At 39.1% G+C, this 11,459-nt stretch overlaps 1 protein-coding gene across 1 annotated transcript; it reads right to left on the bottom strand.

Annotated features, from left to right (window-relative positions):
• Positions 1-2,007: 2,007 nt before the first annotated feature.
• LOC147616111 (uncharacterized) lies at positions 2,008-9,904 on the bottom strand. Its single transcript, XM_086778084.1, has 6 exons — positions 9,556-9,904; positions 8,176-8,312; positions 7,866-8,077; positions 7,660-7,774; positions 3,423-3,506; positions 2,008-2,429 (listed from the first exon to the last, which is right to left on the bottom strand). The coding sequence occupies exons 1-6, from the start codon at positions 9,801-9,803 to the stop codon at positions 2,272-2,274; spliced, it is 954 nt and encodes a 317-aa protein (XP_086634210.1). The 5' UTR covers positions 9,804-9,904; the 3' UTR covers positions 2,008-2,271.
• Positions 9,905-11,459: the final 1,555 nt, after the last annotated feature.

Here is an 11,459-nt window from a genome sequence, read left to right as displayed (position 1 = left end):
GCCAAATAAGCATGTTTAAAACTTTGTACACATTGCTGCTACCATGAATGCCCATGGTTGTTCTTATGTGAAAAAAGTATGTAGCAGCTTTCCTTTTCTTGCCAATACATGATAATGGATATTAAGAACATTCAGTCCACCATGCATTTTGGGTGATGAATAGACCCTCTCATATCTTAAAAGTCTTAATGCTTTTTTTCGATGCTTTGTCTTCCACAATATTTCCATTGACCATATCAAAAGCGATAAGAAAAACTAAATGTATACCATGAGAATAGATTGCACAATTCAAAGCTACACATGAAGAAGCTAAGTAGATAATTGCTAGTAATCTAGTTTTTCTTGCACGGTTTGAATAACCCATTTAGTGGGTGACATCTCGATGACACATATTCCTAATGAATATCCCAAGTGTCGAATAATGTCAGTGGGTGTGGAAGGATCTATCCTGGCAATAAAATGATGTGCCAATCCAATTCCTTCAAGGATAACAATTTAGATTTCTAGAAGTTTATGAATAGTCTTGTAATCTCAACAAAAAGCTCAAGAGCTTGCATAAGTACTCTAAGAGCATGCGGCATATTTTTAGGAAAGAAGAATGAGTCATTAGCACATAAGTCTAAACTACCAAAGCACGGCCCTATGGCAACTGCAACCCATCTAGTTAAAGGATGAGTCATCAGCACATAAGCTTGAGCTACCAAAGCACGACCCTATGGTAGCTAGTTGTCCATCAGTGAGTTTATCCATATAAAGTGACAAGGATTGAAGATAAGCCATAAGCCTGAGCTACATCTAGTTGTTGTTTTTTCTGTTACTTCTGAAAGAACCACTTCAAAAAGCCGTGTGTTGCATAATACACACCAGTAACAAAGCATCAATCCAATATGTTTTTTAACCATTGTGCAACATCAATTGCTGATGGCATTTTTTCCAAAGAAAATTAAGATGACAGCACTCTCAAAACTTCTTGAATTGTGTGCATCGAGATTTTGTGTTTAATTATAGGTTTAGGCTTGTCCCACGTAGCTTGACTTTCCTTGTTTACGTAACATCATATAAGTATTGTGAATCCAAATTACAATGTAGGAGCTAATTTCTTCAGTCTTTTAGAATCTTTACCACTTGAAGTGATACACTCACAGGTGTGCACTTTCTTGTAATAGACTTGTTCATGGGTGTCCATGGTGAGCACATAAGAAAAGATAAAGTTATAAAATAGACAACTATTGGACCTTATTAAAGAAGAAGAGGAGGGTTGCTATTCACAAGGCTATTATTGGACCTTGTATGCACACACACAAACACACACACATACACACACACACACACACACACACACACATGTGAATGTACACACATACCCACATATGTACATACATGAACATACATAGATATTTTTATTTGTACGTAAATTTGTGTGTATTCATGCATCTTTTGGCATATTAGATATGGAGAAATTAATTCCCCTCTTAGCATGATTTATAAAAGTGGATTCCTTTGATTCAAAGATTGGACTTCGCCTTGCTTTTATTTCTATTGAAGTTAGAACTTGATATCCTTATGATCTACTTATGCAATTGTATGGAGTTCCACAAACTTTATTGTTATTTGGGTTATGTTGCTTTGTTTTTGTTGTTTGTTATATGTGACTTGCAACTATTCTTATACTTTTTTCTAGTCTATTGATATAATCTATACTCTTACAACAAAAAATAATACACAAACATTTTTGTTTGTATGTACGAATTTACAAAAAAACCATTGTAAATTTAAACTCTTTGTATAAAATGCATCTCAAATTGCATGCTAGCACCTTCTTTAAAATTAGCTAGACTTCATCATGTGTTACCATATCTAACACACATCTACTCAACATATATGTACAATGATCGTCAATCTGTGATTGGGTGACCAATGCACTCTCAAGATATTAGATAGGTAGATGAGCTCAAGTTGTTCAAAGTGAATGACTACTTTAATTTTCTTATTCTAAAGTCTATGTTCATTGTTTAATCAAAAAGCCGAATGTTGACTTTGTATAGAATTCATGAACCAAGAAAAAAAGAAAAAACTAAGACTACCAAGTATATCAGATAGGGATTTTTTGCATATCTCCCTTGAAAACTTTACCACAGGGACCTTTAAGATACTTCCCCTTGAGAACTTTGCTATATTTAAGGTATTCAATCAACCAAGCTGATCTAATTTATTGAGATTTGTTTTGAACAAGTAACGAACTACTTAACACAAATTCATCAATTGAGATTCTCATATCATGAAAGGGAGATCAATATTTCTCTCTCCCATTCCACAATACAAGGAACCAAAATCCTTTGTAGAACTTGTATAATAGAATGCATATCCTGGCCACCAAAGGCTTCGTAACGCAACACCCTCAAATGTCATTAGCTCCAAACTCCACGATCCTTTTATGTGTTTAAAAATTCATAATAGTTTTGTTATTTAATTTTCTTTTGAGAAATATCCATATGTGTGCATTTTTTAATCTTACATGTGCATTTGTGTGCATGTTGTATGCATGTGTGCTTGTGCATGCACAATGACCATCCATCTATGTGCATGTGTACACCTCTAACAATATATATACCTAGATGAATCCAAGAACATGCCCAAATTCACCTTTTAGGAACGTGCATGTTATATACTCATAGTAGTCAACCCACAAGACTATTTAACTATCAACTCTATTATGCATAGTATGGACTAGATACTACGACATCCCCACTAACGTCATCAATGCCCAATAGTCGGTGTAGAACTCTGTATCAAGATATGCTCTCACACACGCGCGCGCGCGCACACTCACACACACACACACACACACACACGTAAGAGCATATATTCACACAAAGCCCTTCGTAATAAGTTTTTGTCAAACCTCAGGAGATGCAGGGCAGACTCAGCCATAATGAAGCCTAACACTAAGGGAAGTAGCAAATAGAAAGAATTAGTGCAACAAATAAGTAGTTGGCATGACAAATTCACCGCTAAAGATAGAAAGAATAAGCACAATATCAACTGGCCGCCGCAACTCGGACGAAAACTTCACAATGTGAAATTTACATGTCCACTAATACGGCTGAATTATATACCTAGATGAATCCAGGAACAGGCCCAAATTCACCTTTTAAGAACGTGCATGTTATATACTCATGGTAGTCAACCCACGAGACTATATAACTATCAACTCCATTATGCATAGTATGGACTAGATACTACGACATCCCCACTAACGTCATCAGTGCCCAATAGTGGGTGTAGTTTCTTTTATCTTAGATGTGTGCGCACATGTGCATGTTGTATGCAATGAACGATTGCATGCACATCTATATAAAGCAAATAGAAAAATTTGTTGAAGATTTAAAATGCATGACATGACATAACAATCACAAACTTACCTCTAACGTCATTTGACAAAGGAGTCTCCTCGTAGTTCTGAAATAGATGTGCATAAGAATCTAAACTTTGTAGAAATTTCACACCTACAAAAAAATAAAAAATAAAAAATAATCTAAGTCACATTTTAAAAAATCTATAACACATGATGACTATTTTTATTATGTAATGCACCTATATGACTTCATTCAACTTAAATAGATCTATGCAATATAATCTTGTATGCATGTTTCACATACATATATAACATGTGCCATGTATCATACATCTAAAGTAATATGTACATCAATAACTAGGCATGTCGTTGGTTATATGTACATCATGAGCATACAAGAATGTGTTAGTAAGCCAACTTCCTTTCAAATCTAAATGGGCTCTTCATTCTATTTACACGCCATTTGTCATTATCATGTGCCATGTGTTGTCATGTATCATGCATGACAAATCATTTCTCATACTTCATTGCATGAGATCTCAAACTCCTATACCATATCCTCCCAAAGTCATCAATTATACAACTGGAGCTAAAAGCCAAACTAAGATGATCAAACATTTACACCTAATGCTCAAAGCACCTTTAAATATTGTATAATGCATACGTACAAAAGCTAAAAAGTTTTGATGCTAAAGCTAAGATATCACCCACAGCAAATGCTTGAAAGAGCTTTCAAGTCTACACATTTTAATCTCACCTCTATAGTGAAAAGAAGCTAAATCAACAAGGAGTAAACTGTTAAGCTGAAGGTCATTATGTTCTCACAATCCATTATTCAAGGATCAACATGACCTAGATTTTAAGCATTTCTCCTCTCCGAACTCCTTCCCATCTAGGAGTCCCCGAACAGCCTCTCTGGAGGGAAGTTTGAATTTCTTAGGAGCTCAGCTTGAGGATGTTGATAATTGCAAGATTAAGCTGGAAGATGATAATATGGATGAGGGAGATTCTGATAATATAGACTTCATTGAGCCCTCTCCCCTACTCTCCCCTATTAACATAAAGATGGGGTGTGATAAAAGGCAAAAATAAAAGGCCTACTAATCGGTCTGTTAACAGACAGATGCTAAGAAATAGAAGGTTGGAAGACCCAAAAAAAAAACTGGGATGATTAATAAAAATCCTCTCATTCAATGTTAAGGGCTTCATTGACCCCTCCAGACCCCTTAGACTGAGGTGGTTGAATGATGCCAATCTCTACCAAAAATGTAATCGATCTGTTTTAATACTTCTGGGGTGAGAAAGAATTCTTCAAATATGGGCTAATCCAGACTTCCAACTGTTTTTAAGGCTTTTGGAATGCAGCGAGGTTGTTAAAGACAGGGGAGACACACTACAGCCATCTAAGAATTGTTCCGGCTAGAAGCTACAGTTAGAACCCATGAAGTCCAATTATATGTCATACAAAGAAATTTCAACCTAGAGAATAGTGGTGTGATTCAGTATATATATACCAACTAAGCAAGTTTTCAAACTTCTAGAACAAAAAAGAGACAACATTCCTCTTCTTTCAATAATTGTAGGAGACGCTAACCATGCTTAATGTTGCTTGTAAGATTATCTGCAAGGCCTTGGCCCTTAAACTTTCTCCCCTAATCGATGCCTTCATAAGACCTGAACAGATAGATGTTATTGAAGGGAGGCATATTCTTCAATCCATCATCTCCCCCTAGGAAGGGATTGAATGGGCCACAGAATCAGATAGATGTTATTGAAGGGAGGCATATCTCCCCCTAGGAAGGGATTGAGTGGGCCACAGAACCAGGGCGACTGACAAGGCATATGATAGAGTTGTGTGGGACTTTAGCACTAATCCCGTAAAGTTGTAGGGTTTGGACTCCATTTCATTCAAATGGTTACTTCTTTCCTTTATGGAGCCAATGGCTAAGTCCATGTGAATTGAAGACTCGCTGCAAGCTTTCCTTTGAAATCATAGTCACAGGGGACGGAAGGGACGGACTGTTGGAACGGAGGGACGCCGAGTCGGGACGGCTTACCATTTTGTGAAATTTGTGCTCATTTTGATGTACTTCCAAAGTAGAATAAGTGTAGAGTAGAAAAACTTTAAAAAAAAGTATTTTTTGAGTGCCGTTCCCTCCCTCGTCCGCGTTCCCTACTTATGGCTGTCCCCCGTCCCATCCCCGTCCCCGTCCCCCGTTACCATCCCCCGTTCCTTGTGACTATGTTTGAAATGCTCGATCAAACGAGGATGCTCGATCAGACGAGGATGCCCCCTTTCCCCTCTTTTTTTTTTTTTGCTGTGGTAGCAGGTTTCTTAGGACAATTATGAACAGATACTCATGAAGAGAGTTGAGGGGGTAAACCGCCAGCAGGAAGCCCTTTGAAATGGCTCATCAATGAACTTTTTGCTGATGATACTGATTTTACAGTCGAGAACCAGACTGTTTGTCTTCAAGCTTTGCAGGAATGCTTACATTCTTTCTTCTTGGCTTCTTGCTCCCAGACTAACCATTCTAAGACTCTTCCATCCTTCCCCCCTTGCAGGAATGCTTACATTCTTTCTTCTTGGCTTCTTGCTCCCAGACTAACCATCCTAAGACTCTCTTCCATCCTTCCCCCCTTGCAAGCAGGAGTATTTGCTTGTATTCCTTTGGAGAATTGTTACAATGCAAAGAACTTACTGAGACTTGTCTGACGGAGGCTGCCAAACACAAGGACATTGTAGACCAGACATCTGCTGAACCATCAAGCGGTATGAAGCCAACTTCTAAGCCACTTCAGATAGCCTTATGCACACCCAGATCTGCTGAGGGAGATGCACTACTGAAGGCTGACTGCTGAAGCAAACTTCGGGGCTGCCTTTGGACTGAAGCACTAGGTGCTTGGCTGTGATTTATGCTTGCAAAGACCAAAGTCTTCAAGTGTACATATCTGCATTGTGTTCTCTGAGAGAAAACTGATTTTATGAGATAGATTTATGCAATGGAGGAGGGACTGCTTATATATGTTACCGGACTGCTGGTCGGTGGAAGCATGCTGCTGTCAGCCTGCTCTAAATCCCATGACCTGCTGATGTGAGTATTAAATGCTGCAGAAATGGCATAATTAGCAACTAATGTTGGCCGACTAGCATTTAATGTTGGTTGACTGGCATTTGTTGCTGGCCGACTGCTATAAATGCTGCAAAACTGTTATAACATGCTCCATGATGGCTTGACAAGGGTCTTACTGCCATATGCTGCCTAGCATTTAATGCTAAGGCATATAACATGCCCAATGGGTGGCCCATGCATCCATGTCATGAAATGCTCTAATATGCTTTATTTTATGCATCTAAAGGACTGACTTTTACCATGCCTAATCTCAGATGACCTAAATGCTTGTTCTCCAGACTGACCCTAATACCTAAGGCTGGGAGACTGACCTACATAGCTCGTGCCTGACATGTCCCCGAACTCGGGCTCACAATGGGGTCACGGCATATGACAAATATTCCTAAAAAGGTACTAAACATCTGTATAAGTATAGCATTGCTGATGAGCCAGTGTGTCACACTGCACCTCAGTGCATAATGCATGTGACAGGATGGGACTCTTCTAAGTAGGTTGTTGAAAAGAGATCAAACCACATCACAATATCACACTAGGACGTAAAGCAATCTATTGAAGCAAGGATTGCAAAAGCTCCAACAGCTATGTGTTTTTTTGCATTATGAAGAATTAGTCAAAACTGATAGGCAAGCCTAAAGGTTCCTCTTTGAAGCTTAAAATCATTCTAAACACTTGAGGTATGGCAATAATCTTAGAATGTCAAGAGTTGTGCATGTCTCTCTTTGAAATGGAGCTAGATTGAATTCCAAGTTGATTAGTAAAGCTAACAGCCCCTTTGAGGTCTAATTGAGTCACATAACCTTTGAAATGAAGTTAGATTGTGTTCCAAGATGGTTTGGAAACTTACAGACCCCTGCATGACCAAATTGAGTTGCACAACTTTTGCCTCTAGTCTTTTAGTGTATATATTATAAAGTTGCTATTTTCAATATCATATGTACCCCTATCTTCAACTCAAAGAAAGGCATTGAGTGGTGAACATTTATAACCTTAGTAGCTGAAGACTATGCTTACGATTTCTAGTGGATGACTTTTTGCATCACGAAAACTCTTTAAAATATCTTTGCATGATATGGATACCAAAAGACTTGTTATTGTTTGAACAATTTAACGTGAACCAATGACAATTCCATGGCAGAACGAAATAGAAACGTTAAGTAAGTTTGTATATACCTGGAAACTGAACATTTTTCACAAGCTCCTTCTTTGCATCATAAATCAATGCTCCTTTGGGAATAACACCACACTCATAGTCTACTTGTTTCATCAAGGCTGATAATCTATCTAGCTGAAAAGATGCCAAAAACCAAATCATATGCTGCTTATTCAATGCAGAAAAGCTCAATATTGACAGTTCAAGCATACTTTGTGTGATTTACCTCGCCAATCTCGATGGTCCTGGAACCGAGCGAAGACTCAGAGGCCTTCTTCTTAGCATCATCACCATGTGCTGCTTCTGCATCTTCATCATCATCCTGCCTTATTTCAACCTCCTCTTGATCAGGCTCCTCATTTGGTTTCTCCTTTTCTCCCTCTTCTTGATTTTTGACTCCCTCTTGTGCTTCTCCACTAATCTTCAGATCTTGTTCATCTTTCGACAAGAGAAATCAAGCCCCATGAGATTGATGCACTTATGTTAAGATCTGATTCTAAAAAATGAAGAATTCATGTGGGGTGAAGAAACTTTACTTTGAGAAGATGGAACGTTGAGGATAACCGAATAGACGTGGCTAGGCTCTCCAGTAAAACATCCACGGATAGTCTTACATGCATCATAAATCTCCTCTGAGAGTGCCTGTAGATCCATCCACTTCACCCCATCCTGGCTGAAATCCAGCAAATGCATAGAATTTAAAGGGATCCTCCAAGATATTGACTTTTAAAAGTTATGTGATGATTAAACATCAGGAAAGACTGTTTTAGAAAAATAAAAACATTACCAAAGATCTAATTGAATCAATAAAAACTACAAGAATTTACAATTGCAAAATCATCCACGAATGCCATTTTCCTTGAGCTCAGGTTGCAACATGATGAAAAGACTCCAGTCTGCCTTCATGAAGGGAAGGCATTGAAGGTTGTGGTTGCAACATGATGAAAAGACTCCAGTCTGCCTTCATGAAGGGAAGGCATTGAAGGTTGTGGTATCAAAAATGGAGACTTAACACTAAAAATTGACCAACAGCTGATGGGAAATCATCTTGGTCTCTATTAATTGACCAGTATGTGTGAGTGTGAGTTTCCTGGGAAAGGAAATACCTAGGCAAGCAGTTTCCTGGATGTGTTAATATTGAGATAAGAAGGTACCATGTGTGGTTCCGGGAGCTCTTGCATGAATGCCATCTCATGCCCCACCCTTCAAGGCCTGTATTTCCTTGTGGACATGAGGCAGAAATTGGTCCATCTGATCAAGGATAGCCTTGTAGTCTTCCTCCTTGCAGGACCACTTCTCGCTGTCTTCTTTGAAACTCTTGAAAGGATGTGAGTGTGGCCATGGCCTCTTCAACCATCTTGGCATTTTCTTTGCAAAAGTGGTCGCTGCCTTCCCAAAGGTCATCACTGTGAACCCTGAAACCCCTGGTACTTGTGCACATCTCCACCCGAAGAAAGAGATGTGCGCTGTTTAAAGAAAAGTACCAAGTCCCCAGCAGTGTAGCTGAGTTGGTAAGGAATTGGAGTCCCAAGCATGAGGTCACTGGTTCAATTCCTGCTCTCTACAGCTGGTGGACATGCTTAATGCACCACACACACACACACAAAAAAAGAGGAGGAAAAATACTCCCAAACTTGAGTAACCACCATCAATGAAATTTAAAGTATACAAATCTGATCAACTGTATTTAAACAGAATGCATACCTAAACAGAATGTATGCATAAATCTAAGCAGGAATTTGTATGCATGCCTAAACAGAATTTATGCGTGTGATGTAGAAATGCAGCCATAATTATGCGACCGTAGGTATGTGATGATTGAGGTTAACGATCACGAGTTTTTAGCTGAAACACCTTCACGTGTGTGTGTGTGTGTGTGTGAAGGGAGAGAGAGCGTGTGATGAATGGGTACTGACCTGTAGTAGTATTTGGTGTCGAAGCGGAGGGTGGCGTCGGAGAGGCGGGAGATGGAGTTGCAGCCGCGGGCAAGGAGGTAGTCCCGGCCGTTGGCGGTGAGGACGCGGCCCCACAAAAAAAGGCTGGAGAGGCGCGCCTCCTGTTGCTTCACGGCAAGCGACCGGCCCAACGCCGCCCGCTGCTCGCTAGGGACCACCACACCCGACGCCGCCAACGCCTCCAGCGCCAGCGTCAGATTGCCCTCCATGCGCGCTCTCTCTCTCTAGCGTATATCCGCCTGTGCCTCGTTCTAGAATGTGCATTCTAAGCCATCGCCATTGTTGCATGACAGCCGAGTTCGTTACAAAATGTGCTTACACCTCACGTATCCGTTTTCTTTTCGAAAGATAACCTTGATTGACTTGATAATTTAGATTTTGGAAGCAACTAATATATATAAGCACCCAAAACGTTTTATTGAATGGTTATTAATTAAGTAAAGTTTTGAATCCTTAGAATAATTATTTTAAGCTTGTAAATTGTAAAGTTCAACTAATATCTATGGTATGTATAGTATATAGTATAAGTTGTGGAGTGGACCACTCTAATAGCATGTACAATGTGGATGAGATACATAACAAGGTAGTAGTAGGTTTGGAGTTTGTTTCACACTAAAGAGGCTCAGAGAGGCCCCGTGGGCTATAGCCCAACGATAGCACCTATACCTCCCAAAGAGGAGGTACTAGGTTTGAATCCACCTCAATGACATCTAATTTTGACGGTGCCCACTCTCACATTTAAAAGAAAGAGAGACTACAAAGATGGGATGTTTACCCCCCACAATAACTCTACAACCTCTTCACCCATGTATAGAGCTCTATGCACCTTCTATGTAGCTGTTTTCTTTTTTTTAAGTGACTTGATAATTTAGATTTTGGAAGCAACTAATATCTATGGTAAATAATATCAATTATGTACAAGGTGGATGAGATACATAAGAAGGTAGTACTAGGTTTGGAGTTTATTAAGTCATGAATGAGCTATGAATAAGACTAAGAGCCCTTCTCCACAGAAAGGAGAAGTGGTGCATGTAGGAGGTTAACTATTTGCCCTTGCCACTAAAGAGGCTCAGAGAGGCCGCCCAACGATAGCACCTATCAGGGATTTCACTGACGTAAACGAGAACATGTCAACATGTTAATAACACAAAAAATCTTGTGATCACATGTTATATTCACAAAGCTTTCACATAACATATGTTAATAACACAAAAAATCTTGTGATCACATGTTATATTCACAAAGCTTTCACAAGGGCCTAAAAAAATTATCTTTGTCGGGCATAAAAAATCTTCTTAGGTGGCCACTGACCTGCTATTATGTGAAGATGGTAACATGAGAACATGTGAATAGCTTATTCCCATGTGTAGCCAAGCTTTTAAGGGGTTCCCAAATGGCAAGTGACCTGTTATTTTGTGAACGGTAACATGAGAACATGTGAATAACTTGTTCACATGTGTTATTATCACAAAAAATCTTGTGATCACGTGAATATTAAATCCCTGGCACCTATACCTCCCAAAGAGGAGGTACTAGGTTTGAATCTACCTCAATGACATCTAATTTTGATGGTGCCCACTGTCACATTTAAAAAAAAGAGAGGCTACAGAGATGGGATGTTTACCCCCCACAATAACTCTACAACCTCTTCACCCATGTATAGAGCTCTATGCACCTTCTACGTGCTTTCTTTTCTTGAAATTCGTGGAGTTCGTGGAAGAACTTGTCCCTTATAACATATATTTAAATTTGGTCCACTTAGCACTCTTGGATTGCGAATTAGCTTGTGGTCATCTTCATTGTCATTTTTTTGAAAAAGGACATGTCAATAATAAATTGGTGTGTTTAATTAACCACAAAGTGTC

This window comes from Cibotium barometz, chromosome 39 (genome assembly GCF_041138505.1).
Source record: "Cibotium barometz isolate CiBa-2024 chromosome 39, ASM4113850v1, whole genome shotgun sequence".
Lineage (NCBI taxonomy): Eukaryota > Viridiplantae > Streptophyta > Polypodiopsida > Cyatheales > Cibotiaceae > Cibotium > Cibotium barometz.
This window is presented reverse-complemented; position numbering and strand designations above follow the sequence as displayed.

Coding starts and splice junctions, on each gene's coding strand:
- LOC147616111 (XM_086778084.1), bottom strand. CDS start 9,803: ATGGAGGGCAATCTGACGCTGGCGCTGGAGGCGTTGGCGGCGTCGGGT. Junction 8,078..8,175: donor CAACGTTCCATCTTCTCAAA/GTAAAGTTTCTT, acceptor TCTTGTCGAAAG/ATGAACAAGATCTGAAGATT. Junction 2,430..3,422: donor TTTGTCAAATGACGTTAGAG/GTAAGTTTGTGA, acceptor AACACATAAAAG/GATCGTGGAGTTTGGAGCTA.